This window comes from Python bivittatus, unplaced genomic scaffold (genome assembly GCF_059951505.1).
Source record: "Python bivittatus isolate LINGU-HERP-01145 unplaced genomic scaffold, Pbiv_v1 ctg000520_np1212, whole genome shotgun sequence".
Classification (NCBI taxonomy): Eukaryota; Metazoa; Chordata; class Lepidosauria; order Squamata; family Pythonidae; genus Python; species Python bivittatus.
Window position 1 is genome coordinate 1,721,341 of NW_028277080.1, and position 20,834 is coordinate 1,742,174.

The 20,834-nt window shown below is 37.1% G+C and overlaps 2 protein-coding genes across 4 annotated transcripts in view; one reads left to right on the forward strand and one right to left on the reverse strand.

Moving 5' to 3' along the window:
* CORO2A (coronin 2A) overlaps nt 1-3,851 on the forward strand; it is a 64,712-nt gene extending 60,861 nt beyond the window's left edge. Inside the window, exon 12 of the mRNA XM_088147481.1 lies at nt 175-3,851. Coding sequence (XP_088003607.1) covers nt 175-306 — 132 coding nt within the window. The 3' untranslated portion in view covers nt 307-3,851. The remainder of the gene's footprint in view (nt 1-174) is intronic.
* ANP32B (acidic nuclear phosphoprotein 32 family member B) overlaps nt 3,805-20,834 on the reverse strand; it is a 36,103-nt gene continuing 19,073 nt past the window's right edge. For 2 of the 3 annotated variants that reach the window (XM_025170235.2, XM_007433775.4), the window contains 5 exons: nt 19,294-19,416; nt 17,982-18,168; nt 8,415-8,542; nt 6,937-7,012; nt 3,805-5,645 (listed from right to left, as the gene is read on the reverse strand). In XM_025170235.2, coding sequence (XP_025026003.2) covers nt 5,572-5,645; nt 6,937-7,012; nt 8,415-8,542; nt 17,982-18,168; nt 19,294-19,416 — 588 coding nt within the window. In that variant the 3' untranslated portion in view covers nt 3,805-5,571. The remainder of the gene's footprint in view (nt 5,646-6,936; nt 7,013-8,414; nt 8,543-17,981; nt 18,169-19,293; nt 19,417-20,834) is intronic. The other variant, XM_007433776.4, reaches the window with a different exon arrangement.

Consider the following 20,834-nt stretch of genomic DNA (forward strand, 5'->3'; position numbering starts at 1 on the left):
AAGGAGCATTCTCTTTTGCATTCTCTTGTACAGGTACCCCATTTTATTTCATCTCAATTCATATTTATACCTAAATTTCCATCATAGTCACTTCCCCTTTTGGATTCTGTAGTTTCAAATAGATGATTTTAATGTATGATTGTACACATGACATATGAAGTATTTGTTTTCCAGCTGCTACAGATGTTTTACCGACAGCAGGAAGAAATTCGGCGACTCCGTGAAGTGCTGATCCAGCGGGATGTTCAGATCAAACAGCTAGAGCTTGAGATCAAAAACCTTCATGCGGATTCTCGCCAGTTTTGACAGGATATCATTTGGCAGTCTTTGAATTTCAGAACAGATGTTGCCTGAAATTACTATATTTTGGAGATTATAGATTAGAAGAAGGAGAACTTCGGATTTATTGGCAATTTATTGCCTACCTTGAGTGCCCATATCCTGCAAGCTGGAAGTTGCTGGGTTTTTTTGTGGTGCTCTATTTATTGGACTTGTTCTTTGCAGGAAACTCTGTATTTCTAAGTGGTCTCATAATAACTCAGTTGGCGGTGTCTCAAAGTGAAGGCAGAACCTGTCTGGGTATGCTGAACATCCTGCAGTCCCCAGTAGACAACTGAACTTGGAAGAAGGGTGCTTGGACTTTTTCAGGCTGCTTAGCATTCAACTCTTTCAACATGGAGGTGAACCAAATAGGAGTGGTTCAGGATTCTTTCTTTTTGTTCTGCATTCTTGGATGGATCAGGATGATTTTGCACTGAGCTAGTTTGATCTCCTATAACCAAGGGGAGTTTATGTGGGAATATAAATCATAACCTTTTCTTAGCTTTATGAGTCGTCTTCTAAAATTACGTTTATGCCTAAGAGGTAAGGACCAAAGAAATGGGTGTCATTAATTTTAAAAGGAAGTAGAAATAGTTGCTTCTGAGAGAGCCAAGCTTTGGAAATGAATGCTCTTTATTGAGATGGAGAAAATAAGACCAATGCTGCTGAAGTGAAGCATATCAGAACCAGAGTGGGAGGGTTCTGTAGGCCAACTCAATATGTCTTCCATCTTTACCCATAATCTCTGAGGATCCACTTCATGCCTTAAATCAACTGGGAGTTTCATTACTAATTCTCTTAAGATGGCTTCCTTCCAATTGCCTGAAGCTAAACTTTCTACTGACCAATTCTTTCCTCCTTTATTGTTCTGAATATATACCAGAGTCCATAGGTATATGCAGTCCAGTGCCCAGAAGTGTCAAGATGCTGACTTTTACTTAATTCTAATAATCTCCTATCATCCCATTTATCAGTTTAAGAATCTAATTTTCCACAACTGTAAAATCACAATCCTTTTTTTGTCAAACTTTCCATTTTCTTTCTGCTTTGATGCTCATGACTAATACTTTACCTTATGTTTCATTTTATGTTTCTTTGCTGATTTCTACGATAGACTATGCAAAGCACTGCCACCAACACTTGCTTGAGAGCAGGATCAGCCACTCCAAAGATTATGAAGCCCAAGATGGGGAGGTGGGAGGTGCCTTTTGCTAACATACATTTTAGAAGTTTCTCTCTAATCATGAATGCTGAAAATGTTAACGAACAAAATGGTTGAAAAAGTTGAAAAAAAAAACCCACCTAAAGCAGCACCAGTCATAATAAAATTGTAAACTGCAACTGCCGTTAGAGTTTGGGCTAAGATATTTGTGCAGGATTTAAGAGCAAAAAATAGAAATTGAGAATTAGCACCAGAAGATTGAGTTGCAATTAAACTGAGGATTATAGTATAAACATTTAATACAGAAATACCACTGTCCAGCCACCCACTGTACTGCTTCTGATGCCAGTGTTTTTATGGCTTAGCCTATACTTGCATTCTTTTGTCTTGAACTAGATTGTTCCCTTTTACCCTCATTTTCCTTCAAGACCAAAGTTAAATCACCTCCCCTAATCCATCTTTAAACTGCAACATTCCCTAGTGGATTGATAAAACTGTGCAAGCATGCCTTTCCCATATTTTTTCTATGCTATTTCCCCTCACTTCCCCCACTGCTTTTTAGAGCAAGGACCCATCTCCTAGCCAATATGTACATATAGCAGAAGCAAATGATGCATTTCTTTTCTGGATTGTACTATTCAGACTTCATGTGGGTGGGATAGGGGTGACTCATGTTTTTCAATTCTTCCCTCAGTACGAAAAAGACCTCCCTGTATACAGCTATGTTCTGGTCCAGCATTTTCTTTGGCCTGTTGACAGTGAAACCTCAATTTAACAGACTTCTGTTTAATGGATTTTGGATGCAACAGACCAAATTTGTGTTTGAACTTGAAAGAATGGACAAGCCCATTGTTTCTGTAGTCTGTTGGGACAACTGATGTAGAGACATAAATATTTTACATCATTTGAATAATGAGATCATTACACAAATGACATAAATTATGTCAGTTGGATTTAATGGACATTTGGGTTTAATGAACACCCCAGTCAAGATTTTGGGTTGAAATTAATATGTACATGGGCAGAAGATTCAGAGCTATAGCTCCCTGAGGTTTCACATGCTACAATCCAGTGTTATAGTTAGTGTTGCTTAAATATGCTTTTAAAGAAGTATTCATAATGATACAAACCACATAATGGAATTCTATATTTACCAAGTTTTATGCATATAAAATGGATTGGCTTCTTAATAGTCAGAGTATTTGATATTAAGTGCTCATGGGATTTTAATTAGCACCCTTAAAAACATTTACATAGGTTACAGTTGTGATCAAGATATTAAAGTAATGCCAGTTATCTAGGAGATAGGCTAGATAAATCATAACATTTCTGGAATGTGGCCAGCCGGTATACGCAACTCAGGGCATAATTGTAGAGAGTCAGGGAGATGACCTTGAGGAAAATAGGCAAGAACCATTACCTAAGCAAAGAGGGCTAAAACATTAAGTCCTGGGAAGCAAGATAGTATTCAGAAGAGACTCGGGCAGATTCCTCCCCAATGTATAAAGACATAAGAGGGAGGGGAAGTAAAACACAATCAGACTTGCAAGATTCTGCTACTAGAGCTTATCACAAAAAAGTATAGCTGTAATCTTTCTGTGGAGTCAGTTTCCAGATTTGGGTTACCTTGTAGGGCTGACAATAGTAGAATTACTATTTTCTATAGCTAATCTGGGATATCTGATAAGTGTGGTAATCCCCACATTTTATATCCTTTTTGGAAAAAGGGACTGCGTATAGACTTTGTTGTCCCCACCTAAACAACCAATTGGTATGAGTCCATCTTTTGTTTTTAACACTTTATGAACTGATAGGGAGAAGCTTGGTAAACTACAGATGCAACATTTTGTTGCATAGGTAGAAATGCTGCCAATTAGGGAAGCAAAAGGGTAAAATCCATTCTTGGATTAAGGGGGATGATACCTTGCAATTTGGGAATTTGTCTCTTTTATCTTGTTTACAGGCAAATAAATTATATGAAGTATTTGTCAGCTTAAGATAAAAGGAAAAGGGGTTAAATTGCATTCCTAAAATGTACTGTTTGATTTTTTTGCATATTTTATGTATTGCTTTGATCAGCAATGTTAGTCATTTATCAAAGGGGTTTATAAATCCCAGATCTACTTGAAAAATGTATATATGTACTACTTTTTGTTCTGTTTACCAACAAACTTCTATAAAACAAATCAGCACTTGAAAGTTATTTTTAAAAATACCACTTGTTTTTAAAAACACTGAGATAGTACATGCAGAGCAAAATTTTAGTCATGTATGATTTCTGAGGCAGAGGAAAAGAAAAGAAAAATCTATATACAGTGATGGCAAACTGATTATGCTTTATTAAATAGCGCCTAACTATATTTAAAGATATATGGGTGATGGTATTTCTTTTCCATTACAGTAATTTAAAAGCAAGGAAATTGAAATGTCATTGTGGACACATCCCCATATGAAAGAATGACAAGGCTTGTACTCAATAAATACACGGAATAATCTTGGCAAAGCTAAGCATTGTTAATACCTATACCAACCATGTAACCAAATCTACAGTTACAAGTCCACAATAGCATTGTGCTATTGTTTAACCAAGCATGCCAAAAATCACCAGTGGCACATCAACAGCTTTAAAACATGTACATATCTCTTTTTCCCTTAAAGCTGAAATTCCATCAAATGGCTTTTTAGTAAGGCTGGATTTAGAACCTCTCCTTACAACACAACCACTGATTTGCAGGGTTGCAAAAAAGCAGCTTTGCAAATACATCCTCTGATATTTCTTTTAAACAAATTCCAAAATTCAGCTTTTGATCAGAATAGCACTAACAACTATGTGCTACTACTGAATGTATTATTTCTATCAAGCATTGAAACATGGGTATTAAGTCACAATCCATTACACATGTACCAGAAGCAAATTCCTCTGGGCACAATAAGGGCTACTACTATCCTGTATGCATAGGATTATATGTTAGCATGGCTGTGCAAAAGAAAATTGGGGTTTGTGACCACTGCTAGTGTAGTAATGGAGCTGGTCCTTACTGGGACATGCTGAAGAAAGGTGGTAACTGGTGGAAAAAGCAATCTGCTGTTTGAAATGTTTATACAAAATAGTTATAAAAATACATCATTAAATACACTACAATCAATAATATTTAAATAAGAAGTAACACATCTAAATAAAAACCTAGACTCAAGGCTGTGTGAACACCCAAAATCTTTCAAGCTTAGTATTGGTCACTCAGCAACCAGGAAGCACATTAACCTCAAAAGTAAAAGTATTCTAAACTTACTTATGCTGTGAAGTGCATAGTAATACTCAAGTCTCTGAGACTGGGGAGAAGGAAGAATCAGGGCTTCCTGTGTTCTTTACTTGCCTAGCTGATGCAAAATAAATTACATAACTTAAGGAACTTTCATAGATCAAAGAATCCAGCTTCTGCTGTTGAAGCAGTTTTATTTCACAACGCAGAGTATACACATCCCTGTCTGTACTAACTTTAAGCAAAAAAAAAAAAAAGGCACATTTTCAGATTTCTCTGAATATAATAACTGCAAGATTAGTTTATCAAATAACGTTTATTTAATTCAAGTTCTTAAAAATACTTTTTCTGTTGTTGCATAAAACATCCTAATGTAAAAAATATCCAACGGCTTAGAAAAGGAAAAGGAAGGCAGGGAAAGCAAAGCATGAAGAACAGTCCCCAAAACTTTAGGACTCTATTTACAAAGCCTTGTTGCACAGAGAGTAAAAAGGGAAGTCCAGTCAGTGGGTAGTGTGGAGTCCCTATAGCCAGGACTGACCCATCACACTTGTTCTTCTTGTTAGGGCAATGGGAAGAGATGAAGGCCTGGGAACCCCAAGAGGATAAGTGAAGGTGCTAGCCCAAGAGGGCTAGATCTGTAACCACCTGGAGGAAGCAGCTGCAGGGTACATGGAATGTCACAGGAATAGCCGACTCTTTGGCTCTTTTTAGTGCTGCGCTTGGAGGGGGAGAACTACAGGTGCGCCACACGTGCTCCTCAAGTCACAGATCATCCAAGGGGTAGCCCAAGAAATACTGAACAGTCCTTTGGGGACACAGAAGACTTTAGTCATCATCTTCATCCCCTTCATCATCTGTTTCTCTTTTTCTCTTTTCACCTTTCCTACTATCCTCTTCATCTGCAGAACGAGAGAGAAAATACTCCATAATGACTATTCAAAGGGAATAAATTCAGTTGAATTATCCAATAAGCCTATTCAAGGTTCCATAAAAGAAGAGGTTCTAGAAACCTCCCATAATTGTTTATCATTGCCTATGCTGACTGGATGTAATAACAGTTTTAATTAAAAATACCTGAAAAGTGTTTTTTTATCATCCCCACATACAGAAAAGCAGCTAACGGTAGCTTTCAATCTTTACCCAAAGACAGGATCACACTGTTTTGTACAGCCATGCTAGGAGTGATGCAAAGAGAATAATTTAATATTCATTCTCCAAAATAGAGAATGGCTGCAGTACTAATAGCAGGAATGAAGGATGAGAGCTAAAGTCAGAAGAGTATGAACAATTACTTCCCATCATTTTAGCAGGATCATATTTCATTATTACAGGTAGTCCTTGGGTTTCAACTGCAATTGAGACCAGGACTGCCAATGCTAAGCAACATGATCATAAAGCGTGACGTCACATGACTGTGTTGCTCAGCAACGGCAACCCCAGTTGCCGTTGTAACCCCAGGACACATGGGTTGTTAAGTGGGAAGAGGTGGGAGTCCCAGGTAAGGAGTACAGGGGGTGCATTGGTGCTACGGGAGTACCACTAGAGACCACAGGCAGGTCAGTGGAAGCTGTGGGAGGGCCAGAGGAGGTTGCGAGTGGGTTGGTGGAGGCTGCAGGGGGGCTGGCAGAGGGTGGGGGGGCTGGCAGAGGGTGGGGGTGCTGTGGTCAGGTGGGTGCTACAGACTGTAGCGTGTGCTACAGACTGTAGCGTGTGCTACAGAGTATGAGACTCCTGGGATCGCATACTCCATAGCTGGCTACTCAGGAGAAAAAGGAGTGGGAGTAACTTACTAGGATGACTTGTGACCTTCCCTGCCGGCTTCCCAACTGATTTTGCTTGTGGGAAACCAGCAGGGAAGGTCACAAATGGCAATCAGGTGATGTGGCTTGCTGCAACGTTGTAATTGCGAGCTGGGCACCCGAGCGCCCGGATCATGATCACGACCACAGGGACGCTACGACAGCTGGAACTTTGAAGACTGGTTGTAAGTCCATTTTTTTCAGGGCTGCTGTAACTTTGAATAGTCGCTGAACAATAAGCCAAGGGCCACCTGCAGTCCAGTCTTGAATGGCCAACCGATAATTGTTACCAACTTCCAAACTTGCACTGTGCTTTGTTTCACTGGTATCTTTATTTTACCTTCCTGAGGGCTTCTAAAACAAACAGACTGGCATAAAGGTTTACGCATACCTTCCTCTTCCTCCTCTTCTTCCTCTTCCTCCTCTTCATCATCATCTTCTTCACTATCACGTCCAAGCTCTTCCTCCTAAAAATAACAATAGGTTTGCCTTTGAAAGTAAATATCTTTGCTCCTGTTATTATCACATCTGCTTCTCATTTTCTGCTCAGTGAGCAAAATGTTTTAAGACAAACACTGATGCTAATATATTGTAATCCAGCCTTCAACTGTTTGTTACCATGCTACTAGCACACAGCGAGAACATAAATAGAACAATCCAAGGTTCATTATTTCAGCTTTCAGGTATCAGGCAGTTGTGCCTTATCTACATGAAACCACTGGGTGAGGTCATCTGCTGGTTTTGAATTCAGTATCATCAGTATGCTGATGATACCCAATTATATCTTTCAACCCCAGGCCAGCCAAGTGAGGCTATCAAGGGTCTGTCCCAGTGCCTGGAGGTTGTTTGAGTTTGGATGGGGAAAAACCATATCCGGTTCAATCCTACCAAGATTGAGTGGCTGTAGGTGTTTTGGCCACCCAGATCTTGAGATATTCCACCTTTACCCTTGGATGGGATAGTACTTCCCCTTCAAGGTTGGTGTACAATCTGGGGGTCTTCCTGGACTCACAGGTCCTCCTTAAAGAGCAAGTGGCAGCTGTGGCCAAGAAGGCTTTGCACAACTGCATCTGGTGCACCAGTTGCTCCTTTTCCTAGATTGGGTGGCACTTCAGATAGTCACTCATGCCCAAGTCACCTCGTGCCTTGACTAATTCAACATGCTGTACATGGGGCTGCCCTTGAAGACTACCCAGAAGCTTCAACTGGTCCGGAATGTAGCAGCGTCAGCAGTAAGGGGCATGTATTGGTATGCCCATGTAACTCCTCTGGTTCGTGAACTGCACTGGTTGCCAGTTTGCTTCTGAGTGCGATTCAAGGTGCTAGTTGTTATCTATAAAGCCCTACATGGCATAGGGCCTGGTTACTTGAGGGACCACCTGTCTCCCATAGCATCTGTCTGGCTGATTTGATCCTGCAGGACTGGCATACTCCAAGGACCCAGGAAGCGCGCCTTCTCTGTAGCAGTGCCTGTCCTCTGGAACAAGGTTCCCACCAAGATCCAGATGGTCCCCACTCTACTGTTGTTTAGAAGAGCTGTGAAGACCTGGCTCTTCACCCAGGCCTTTGGTGAGGAAGAGTGAGACCTCCTCACTTTATCACGCTTGTCATCTCTTTTATGTTTCATTGATCTTATTGTAATTTCTTTGATTGTTGTGAGCCGCTCAGAGTCACTGGGAGTTGGGTGGCATAGTTCATAATAAATAATAATAATAATTCCAATTGTCCGCAACTCAAGTATTACTCAATGAACGTGGGAATTTTTTAGGCAAGGCAAGCAGATAGATCCAGCTCCTTTTCTTGCAACTTGATAAATAAGCATAAAGATTTTACTGCAGAGTAAAAAACCAAACAATATTTTAAACCAACCTCTGCACTAATTTCATCTTCTTCATCTTGTCCTCCTTCATACTCAAGCAAATCATAAAGTGATTCCTCCTCACCATCCTCGTCCTCATCCTCATCCTCATCTTCATCATCTTCGTCTTCATCATCTACTAAGAAAGATAGAAGAGTTTTATACCTTGTTCCCAGATATATCAGGGAAGCTGTCATAAAATCACAACAATATTAATTCTTTTATTTATAATAACTTTATTAAATTTTAAAAAACAAAGATAAAAACTAACAAGAACTAATAATCAAGAAAAGGAATAGAAGAATAAAGAGAAAGAAGGAAAGCAGATGTACAGAAAAATAAAGAAAAATAAACAAATACAAAAAAGAATGACTTCCGACTTCTTTTACAGCAGATATAAGTAAAACATACATTAAACTCTTACTCTAAGATTACAACTTACTGTAACATCCATTTTTATATAATCTATTAATTTTATTAATCATCAAATCTATATATCATAATTTCATTTTTTTTCTGTTTCCCACAAAAAATCCAAAAGGGGCTTCCAATTATCATTAAAATTAGTCAATGTCTTTTCTCTAATCAAAGCTGTCAATTTCATCATCTCAGCCAGCTCCATCAACTTTACCATCCATTCTTCCATCGTAGGTAATATCAAGTCTTTCCACCTTTGAGCATATAAAAGTTTCATCATATATAAAAACAAAGATCCATGAGATTTTTCCAATTGTTTATCCACCAGCCCCAAAAGAAATGTCTCTGGTTTCAACTGTATATTATTCTTCAAAATCTTCTGAATTAATATATATATTTGAGTCCAAAATGTTTTAGCTTTATTACATGTCCACCAAAGATAAAAAGTCCCTTCTTGTTATTCACATTTCCAACATGTATTTGAAGTCCCTTTGTCCATTTTTGACAATCTTTCCATTGACAGATACCATTGATACATCATTTTATAAAAATTCTCTTTAAGATTATAACATAATGTAAACTTCAACCCTTTCATCCACATATTTCCCATTGTTCCATTTGTATATTGTACCCAAAATTTTAAGCCCATTTATCACACAATCTTTAACTCACTCATCTTCTGTTTCAAATCTCAACAAAAGTTTATACATTTTAGCAATAAGATGTTCATCATTAGTACGTAACTCAATTTCAGATAGTTTTATCATGTTCAAAACCATATGTCCTGTTACCAACTTTTATCAACTCTACTAATTGTACATTTGAAAACCACTTACATACAGTGGGGCAAAAAAGTATTTAGTCAGCCACCAATTGTGCAAGTTCTCCCATTTAAAAAGATGAGAGAGGCCTGTAATTTTCATCATAGGTATACCTCAACTATGAGAGACAAAATGGGGAAAAAAATCCAGAAAATCACATTGTCTGATTTTTAAAGAATTTATTTGCAAATCATGGTGGAAAATAAGTATTTGGTCACCTACAAACAAGCAAGATGTCTGGCTCTCACAGACCTGTAACTACTTCTTTAAGAGGCTCCTCTGTCCTCCACCTGTTACCTGTAGTAATGGCACCTGTTTGACCTTGTTATCAGTATAAAAGACACCTGTTCACAACCTCAAACAGTCACACTCCAAACTCTGCTATGGCCAAGACCAAAGAGCTGTCAAAGGACACCAGAAACAAAATTGTAGACCTGCACCAGGCTGGGAAGACTGAATCTGCATTAGGCAAGCAACTTGGTGTGAAGAAATCAACTGTGGGAGCAATAATTAGAAAATGGAAGACATACAAGACCACTGATAATAATCTCCCTCGATCTGGGGCTCCACGCAAGATTTCACCCCGTGGGGTCAAAATGATCACAAGAAGGGTGAGCAAAAATCCCAGAACCACATGGGGGGACCTAGTGAATGACCTGCAGAGAGCTGGGACCAAAGTAACAAAGGCTACCATCAGTAACACACTACGCCGCCAGGGACTCAAATCCTGCAGTGCCAGACGTGTCCCCCTGCTTAAGCCAGTTCATGTCCGGGCCTGTCTGAAGTTTGCTAGAGAGCATTTGGATGATCCAGAAGAGGATTGGGAGAATGTCATATGGTCAGGTGAAACCAAAGTAGAACGTTTTGGTCTAAACTCAACTCGTTGTGTTTGGAGGAGAGAGAATGCTGAGTTGCATCCAAAGAACACCATACCTACTGTGAAGCATGGGGGTGGAAACATCATGCTTTGGGGCTGTTTTTCTGCAAAGGGACCAGGACGACTGATCCGTGTAAAGGAAAGAATGAATGGGGCCATGTATTGTGAGATTTTGAGTGAACACCTCCTTCCATCAGCAAGGGCATTGAAGATGAAATGTGGTTGGGTCTTTCAGCATGACAATGATCCCAAACACACCACCCGGGCAACGAAGGAGTGGCTTCGTAAGAAGCATTTCAAGGTCCTGGAGTGGCCTAGCCAGTCTCCAGATCTCAACCCCATGGAAAACCTTTGGAGGGAGTTGAAAGTCCGTGTTGCCCAGCGACAGCCCCAAAACATCACTGCTCTAGAGGAGATCTGCATGGAGGAATGGGCCAAAATACCAGCAACAGTGTGTGAAAACCTTGTGAAGACTTACAGAAACCGTTTGACCTCTGTCATTGCCAACAAAGGATATATAACAAAGTATTGAGATGAACTTTTGATACTGACCAAAGACTTATTTTCCACCATGATTTGCAAATAAATTCTTTAAAAATCAGACAATGTGATTTTCTGGATTTTTTCCCCATTTTGTCTCCCATAGTTGAGGTATACCTAGGATGAAAATTACAGGCCTCTCTCATCTTTTTAAGTGGGAGAACTTGCACAATTGGTGGCTGACTAAATACTTTTTTGCCCCCCTGTATATATCCTTCTGATATCAAGTCTTCTCTTGATTTTATTTTAAATTCTCCCTGGCAAAAATCTAAAATGTCACCATAAGTTAGCCATTTCTGCTTAATTATCATTTCTCTTTTATAATATGCTTCTTGTGGCGATAGCTATAAAGGTATTTTTGGACACAATCTAGATTTATATCTATTCCAAATTCTCAAAATGGCACATCTAATAAAATGATTCTTGAAATCTACATTAACCTTAACCTTGTCATACCATAAACAACCTTGGCACCCAAATCTCAAGTCATGCCCTTCCAAGTCCAATAACCTTGGAAGGGCATGATTTACCCGCAAATAACCGCATCACACATTCTTTCATCCAAACTAAACAGCAAGCTGCAAAGTACAATTTCAAATTAGGTAAAGCTAAACCTCCTCTTTCTTTGGCATCTTGCAATACCTTATAGAGTAGAGTAGAATATACCTTATTGATTAGTCATTTGACCATATCAAAGCATGGGCATCAGAAATACAAGAAAACAGAATAAAGTGAGGTACAGTAAAATAGGATAAAATAGACTACAGTGAGATAAAATAGATAAATCTAGTAAGGTAAGGTAGAGTAACGATAAAAGTAGGGTAAAATAAGATAAAATAGAGTGCATAGATAGATAATAAAATGAATATTAAAATTTGAAAATAGTATGTGTTTAGATGAATTCATCACTTTTACATGCAACCCCAATGTGTTCTCTGTTGGACAGCCCTGATTATAAATTTGACAGTTCTAGTGGCTACCTATTTGTTTGTGCCCTGAAGGATAATCTACTGTTAGAGTCCCAATACAGTATATGGTTCTGTCAAGTGGTGTCTGTAAGTACCGAGCCCTTATTGAGACATATAACTGACAGTTGAACAGGACATGTGCAATGTCTTCTATTTCTGATGCTCCACAAATACATATTCTCTCAGAATATGGCACTTGGTGGAATTGTCTGTATTTGACCATAGAATCTAACTGCTTGAGTCTTGCTCTGGTAAGAGCAATCCTATGATATTGAATCAAACCCATTGTCAAGTATTTTTCTGTTTGGAAGGACATTTTATTTTTGGCCAGCCATTTCAATGACCTGATATTTGCAAGTGATTCAATATCTGTTTGGGCATTAACATCCAGAACTCTTTGTTTGAATATTGCCTTGGCCTGATGTCCGACTAAGAATAGGTACTGTGTTGAGAAGCTGAGTTGTGAGATGGTTTGGAGGAGTTGGTTGATCCATGTGGTGGGTTGAAGTGTGGCCATCTGTTCTTCAAGGCACATTTTTGGTAGTCTGTCAGGTTCCATTGAGAGGATCCTCCAGCAGTAATTAAAGACTTTGACTACTGTTAGACTATAAATTGAATGGGTGCCTGTTTCAGCACTTACTGCTGCTGGTGTATTCCTATGGGTCCCTAAAATAGTTCTTAAAAAGCGTGCTAGATTTTGTCCCAGTAAGGAGGCCTTTGATAGGTCCCACAAATCGGCACCATGGGTTAGCATTGGTACAATTTTTGCTTTGTGGACCTTTAGAATGGGGGGCAGAGAACTTGGGCGGCTGTAACTAAGTAACTCAGCTTTTTGGAGCTTGCTGTTGCCTTTATAGAACTTTCTTTGAAGTGGTTAGCCCAAGACCCTGTATCTGTAAAAACCACCCCTAGCAACACTTTGTATTTAACTCACGGTTTTTTGCCTTGCCACACAAATTTAGATATACCCTTCTGCCATTGTTTAAATGGTAAATCAGCAGTCACAATTGGTATTGTCTGGAACAAAAATAACATTCTAGGCAAAACATTCATTTTTATCACAATTTTTTTTCCCAACAATGAGAGTTATAGTTTCTCCCATCTTAACATGTCTTTTTTAACCTTTTTAAAACCATGTCTTAACATAATCATTCTGAAACAACATACAATTCATATTCATCAAATTAACATCCAAGGATTTTACTTTTTTCTCAATCTTGAAACCTGTTTTGTTCATCAGTTTTATTTGATCTTCTATCTTCATATTTCTGTAAACATTTTTTACTTTTATTAATCTTAAAACCAGGTAGTGCACCAAACTCTCTTGATTTTCTCATTAATAGTTCTATCCCTTTCAATGGCTCTTTCAACACCAGCACCATATCATATGCAAAGGCTCTCAATTTATATGTCTCATTTATATGTCTCTTTAAATTTTTACATCCATTATCCCCTCACCTTGTCTTATGTCACTGTTCAAAACTTCCAAAACCAATATAAATAAAAGTGGAGATAATGGATATCCTTGTCTTGTTTCTTTTTGAATCTCACATGGTTTTAAATCTCCATTAACAATAATTTGTACTTTCTGTAGCGTAACTATCGATTTAACCCATTTTATAAAGTTATCGTCAAAATCCGTATCTTCTAAAACTTTAAACAAAAAGTCCAATTAAGGTTGTCAAAAGCTTTCTCTGCTTCCAAAAAGATCAATGCGGCTTGTTTTTCATTATGCTGTTCCAAATATTCTATAATGTCCAATACTGTTTTAACATTATCTTTTAGTTGTCCTTTAGGTAAAAATCTAGGTCTTCATGAATAAAGTCTTGTAAAATTAGTTTCAGTCTATTTGCCAACATGGTTGTAAATAACTTATAGTCATTATTCAGTAATGATATTGGTCTATAATTTTTGGTTAAGGTTAAATCTTGTCCCTAATTAGAGCAATATTACCTTCTTTCCAAAACTGTGACATCCCATATCCTTGTAAAATAAAATTCACTGTATTCTGAAGAGGTTGTAAAATTTCATCCTCAAAATATTTATAAGATGACTCTGGTAGTCCATCCAGTCCAGGTGCTTTTCCTGGTTTAATCTTTTTTATAGCATCCAACTTCCATTATTGTTACAGGCCCATTCATAGTCTGTCTTTGTACAGTATATCTGTAAGCCGTGGTAAATTTTGCACTTTTAAATAGTCATCTATTTTTTCCAGAGAAATATCTTGTCCTTTATACAAATTAGAATACTAATGAAAAGCTTTTTGTATAGCCACATTATCTGTTAAAACTGTATCTCCCTCTTGAAGCTTCAAAATTATCCTCTTTCTTTCTCCTTAATTTTTAAGCCAACCACTTCCCTGGTTTATTTGCAAATTCAAAGTTCTTTTGTTTAGCATAGTTCATTTTAGTTTTCATTTCTCTTACTGTCAACATGGATAGCTGTTGCTATGAAATACTTATCTTTGCCAGTGATGTCTTTAATTCTTCTTTTCTCTCTGCAAAATAGTCTGCATTTTCTCTTGTGCTTTTTTAAAAATTCAATATTATGTTGAATAAAATAACCTCTAATAAAAGCTTTGCTTGTATCCCAAACTGTTCTTAAATCTGTACCTTTGTTTAAATTGGTCTCAAAAAAATCTGTTAATTTCTTTTTACAGTCTTTCACTATCCATTCTTTTTGTAATAACATTTCATTTAATCTCCATCTAAAGGTAGTAGATTTCCTTTTAAGAGTCAAGCTCACCAGATTGTGATCACAAAAAGTTTTTGGTAAAATCTCAACTTTGGACGTCTTAGCAGCCAAGTTTTTGGAAATCCATATCATATCTATTCTTGAAAACGATCTATGCCTTTCTGAGAAATAAGTATATTCTCTAGAATTGCCATTTTTTTGTTTCCATATGTCCACTAAAGTTGTTATCGATCAAGTCAAAAGAAGTATTTGATAATTTAACTTGAATATTTTTAATTTTCTTCTCAGATGTTCTAACTGTGGAAAGACCACACCATTCCAGTCTCCCATCAAACACCAATTGTCATATGAAAGTTTTATCAATTCTTCCTTAAGTCATTTGTAAAAGTATCTTCATTTGGAGCATAAAGTCCCAAAACAGAAGTTTTAAGTCCTTGTAATTCAATTTCCACCCCCACAAATCTGCCATATTGATCAGTCAATATTAATTGTGGTTTAAATGGGAGTTAACATATAAAACTGCCTTAGTTGTTTTTTTTTTTTTTGGTCCTGCAAAAATAAATTCTTCTCCCAAATTTTTACAAGTTAAATGCTTCATGTCTTTATTTCTAATATGAGTCTCTTGCAAACAAATTATATCTTGTTTTAATTTTTTCAGATGGTGAAATAATATCTTCCTTTTTTTGAGGGGAATTTGCCCCATTTATATTCCATGTTAGACATTTCTAATCCATGGTTAAGTGAATAATTTAGAAAAGTCTATACCTTTGGCACCATCTTTTTCAAGCTCTTCTTTCTGTTGTGGTTTTTGGTCAATTTACTCTGCAATTTCTATTTGAACCTCTTCCAAGTTTCCTTTAAATTTTCCCAAAAATTCTCTAGCTCTTTGAACAGTATTCAATCGAAATCTTCTCTATTTAAAAGTGAAAGTTACACCCTCTAACTTCTCCCAACATAATGGAATCTTTTTCTGCTTTAATACCTCAGTCAGAAAAAAGTAATCTTTTCTTTTACGTAAAATTCTATCAGGGTTTTCCTTTAAAATAATTACATCTGCATTATCACTTTTCAATCTTGAATTAAAATGCTGTTGCAGAACTTGATCTCTTGTCCTTCTCCTTACAGAGTGCACTAAAACATTTCTTGACACGTCTTATTGTAGCAAAACATGAATTAATCTGATATACTTTGTTGATCTCTCCGGTCTCATCCTCTTCCCAATCTAAAAAATCTGACAATGTCTGGACCACCTTTCTCCTAATATCTTCATCTGGAACCTCTGGAAGGGCTCTAAATCTCCAACAAAAATCTTTCTCTCTGTTCCAACAGAGCCAAATTATCCATTCCTCTTTCAAATTCTATATCTCTAATACCTGATTTATTCTCTAAAATTTCCATTCTATCATTAGTTTGTTTTCGTTCTCCAGACACTTGTTTCATATCTGCAGACATTTGTTTTATAAAAATATCCATCTTATCCAATCTTTCTTCCATCTTTTTTTCAAGTCATAAATTTAGCATCCAATTTAGCATCCAATGATTGAGCCAGTTTAGATCCTAATTCCTTGAACATTGATTTAATTAAATTAGAAGAGATTGGTTTATCTTCTCTTTATCTTCCCTCTCTGATAAAAGAGCCTCTGTGGAGCAGCTAACATCCAGTCAGGCTTTATGTGTTGTCAATGTAGAAAGATCAAAAAAGTAAAAATGTTGAGCTGAAAAGAGAAAAAGAAAAAAAGGGGGGGGGAACCCCAAACAGAAAACTCAAATCCATTAACCTTTAAAGCTGTAATTACAAGCAATTGCCAGCAGGTGTCACCAGTGAAAAAAGGTTCTGCTAAAAACAGGCTAGGCTGATTACTGTGTTCTTTTGATATATGATCCCAGCTAATTATCAAGTTGGTTACAATAAAACAAAAAGCATTCTCATAGAAAAACAGAGTCCCATTAAAGCAGTTAGTATTAACAATGCAAATTCATGAAAAATTAAACTTTAATTTTTTTAAAAAAAATCTTCCCTTCTCTGTTGTCAGCTTTCTTATATCACTTTAATTATCCCACTTTTTGCAGATTTTTCAAACATTTTATTACTTTAAATCTCCAGATCTTCCCAAAGTTTATAGTCCCCCCCCCCAAAAATGAGAAAAATACCAAGAGAAATACTTATCTGCTGTAAAAAGAAGCCTCTCTTAAACTGAAGAGTAATTATAATTCAAAAGTGCTATAGAAATGGGGGTTGGCCAGTTCCAGTGTCCTTATACAGGTTGTGCCTCAGCCACGAACAAGAAGTAATTCTTGTCTCCCAGCCACTCCACTTGTGAGGCACTCGCAAAAACCTGTTTTTGCAATTTTCTCACGAGGAATGGCTGTCCAGAGATCAAATAGATTGAAGCTTCCTCTTTTATCAGGAGGAAGAAAGCGCCCTGCAATGTCCACAAAGCATTGAAACAGCTGAGGTACCCTCTCCGCTTGTCCGAAGATGATGGAACCACTATGCCCACCACCAGAAGCTTTCCACAACAATATTAATTCAAAGGGTGTCTCTTTTTAAACACTATCCTAGGAACAACTGCTAAAAAGAGCAGATACTGATATTGACCATTGTTTCACAGAAGATTATGTCCAGACTTGCAACTTATAAATTAAGCAGTATGAGAGGGGGTATGAATTTAAACTGTCAGTCTAAAAGAGGCTGGGTTAATAATTTGCAAGCCTATTACAACAGTTTGCTATATCACTACAGATTCCTTAATGTATTAGAATCTGGATCCCCAATGTGATCTCTTTGAGTATCAATGTGTCCCCAGAAATCTCCCTAGGCACCCACCAGGCTCCATGTTCCCAGTGATAATTTTGTTTAAACAATTTTTTTTTTAAGGTGGGGAGGAGCAAGTTAGAATGTAGGAGGCTGAAGTGCAATGCTCTATTTGGAAATGTGCCCACCTATTCAGAAGACAGAATAAATTGGGTTACAACCAGCCAGGTAAAGGGGATAGAGGGGAGCATCCACACTAGTTTTCCTTCTGGAAAACTGATGTGTTTTGTGACAGGCCATACCCACCATGATACCTACTCTGTGCCTTAAAAGTGATCTTTCTCAACTAGTATTTTTGGTTCAAATACAGTGCAGAGAATATTTCAAATGCTGTAAATCAGCTTAATGCAGTGCTCCAAATTAATGGTCATATTTTCATTAGGAAGACCTTGGCCATAGCCAAGAATTAACCCTTTTCAATCCACAATTAATATGATTAACCTCACCTTCCTCATCTTCCTCAAAAAAACCATCTACTTCAGCATCTGAATCAGAAGCCTCTTTATCTTCCTGATCATATCCATCCAGATAGGTGAGCTGTGGAAGAAGTGTGAAGACACGGTCTCGGTAGTCATTTAGATTTGTTACCTCACAGTTGAACAGGTCAAGGCTCTTCAGAGAGTCCAACTTTTTCTGAATTAGAAATAAACTCGTTAGTTGTAAGTATCATTACTACATTGCCATCATACACAAAACTGGCAAGATATGCTCATAATTTCAATTTGAATTTGGGGGTGCAAAGTGAAATAAAACCACGTGATGAGTTGATGTACATCTCTTTTCCTTCATTTCCAAATTAAAAATGATTTCACTGTGTTAATTAACTTAACCTAACCTCCCCGAAAAAGAACAAGACTTGACTTTTGAACTTACCATATACATTTCTTACTTAGTCAATGTCATAAGAGTGAGTTTACTGCATCTACTACCATAAAATATTTTTTTAAACAAATCTCCCTTAATTTAAATCCATGTGAATTAATCTAAGACTATTTCAGTTCATTTAGAGATCCCTTTCTGGATTCCACGCAAAAAGAAAAACAAGATCAAGAAGGCTGTGCTGCCTAAGGCCTTCTCCCTGACATGCTACTTTTTTAAAAATGAAGAGTCCCCTCTTCCCTGCCCATGGCGGCACTTTCATTTCACACTGACCTCTTACATTCCAAGTTGGATAATAGTAAAGGCAGACTGCATATAAATATAACTTACTATTTTAAAATTTATTTCATGAGAGTTAAAATCTTGGGATTATTTGTAACAATAAGCTATTGGGTGTCTCGCATCACGGCTGAACTAAACAACTTTAATATTCTGATTTTTGGGGGGTGTGGTGTGGTAAAGAAATAATTTAAGAATTAAAATCTGCCAGAGACAAAAAGCGTAATCTAATCAGAAAGAAACCCAAACCATACCACATGTATTGATGTGAAAATATAATAACCTTGAATAAAAATAGAGAGTACAATATCAATGTTAATTTAGATTGTGCCAGTGGCTGACAAAGAAGTAATACTGTCTTGCACAAACATTTTTATCCTCTCTTGGACTTAAGATGAACTATTGATACATACAGGACCTTTCCGAGACATTAGCTACTGAAATGGGGTTAGGCCTAACATGCTTAAAGTTATGTACAAAATGTAATACATAGGATTTGGACATATTTACCAATATAAACTAAGAATGAGTTCAGCATCTGTCACTGCTATTAGTATTGTTAACACCACTGAAACATATGATAACCTTTTAATGACATACCAATGGTTCCAAAGTATCAATATCCTTCAGTTTATTTCCACTGAGGTTTAAATGTGTGAGGTTAGGAAGTTTTTCTGCTAATACATCAAGGCCTCCAGAAATTCTGTTCTCACTGAGTTCAAGCTGCAATGAGAAAAGAGATATGCAGGGGAAATGACACATTAGCAGTAACACAGTTAGAATCCCAGGAGTCTAAAGATGCAATATAAATAACAGTGGTAGCCCAGCAGTTTTCATTATCAAATACTTATACTGACAGAAAAGCAGACTGACAAAGAGATATTCAAAATATTTGGCCACTTAGCTAGAATGCAGTGCTGCCAGGAATTACATCTTGTTAATTTACATTTATAAGAAGTACAAGCCACACACAGTGTTGCCAAACAGGCTCCAGCCAATCACACAAATCAAAATATACAGGCATGCGTGATCAGTTCTCTACATGGATTTCCTCAGTGGAATCCCAAGAGCTGCAACTTGGTGAAATACTGAAAATTCTCCATTGGAGAATTTCCTCACAGAATTGCAGCTACCTTATGAATATTTGCTTAGAAACAAGTCTAATTAAGTTTTAAAATAATTAGTGTATATAAATTTAAGTCAGTCTCACTCAAGGTTTACTCTGCAATAGACATATTTAGAAATGTGTTCCAAATATGCAGAGTCATGTCTTATCAGCAATTGCACTGAGACAGACCAAACAACCTTGTTCCCTATTAGTTGATAGAATTCTAGCACTTTAACTGCCTCTTCTCCTGCAGCTTTAAACTGCTGAATTACTATTTCAGCTGAACTTTGTACTTTCCTATTTAGAGCTGAATAATTGTGATGGTGATGCTCAGGAGAACTTATATGGGCTCCCTCCACTTTATTCCAACAACAAACTGTGAAGTAGGTTGGGCTGAGAGGGAGGACACCTTCTCATATCTCACTTTCTAGGGCAGTCAGTTCCTGAATATATTCTTTCTCTACAAATGTTTCTGTCACTCCACAATTTTGTTTGTCAAGGGTTTCAGTATGATCTCTCCATCGTCCTTTAACTTGAATTGCTTTGTCAAACAAACAAAACTGTTACTTTGGTCAAAGACCAGCACAAAATGTCATAAAATGAAAGAGATACAAGAAGTGCAGCCATTTCAGCAATAAATTAAATATTACTAACATAATTATCTTTTTAGATCAAGCTGTAAATTTTATGAATAAAATAAAGTTGTAGTGCTACTAGGCTATGAAAGTTAAAAAATACAGTCCATAAATATAATGTAGAATGATGAATAACAGTTGTTAAACAGCATATGTAACCCAAGCAGAAATTCAGTATCAGTTTAACTCTGATCTAGAAGAAAAATATTACTACAACCAAAGGCCAGCCAGGTAAAATGTTTAATAATAGTATTTCAATAATGTATAAAGTGAAACTGTTATTAAAGGATGCACCCACATAATCTAGCTGTACACACATAGATTTGTTCTGTGATTATTCTTCAGGATTCCTACCTTAGCTGTACATTTTTCTGTGGTTTCTCTGATCTTCTTAAAAA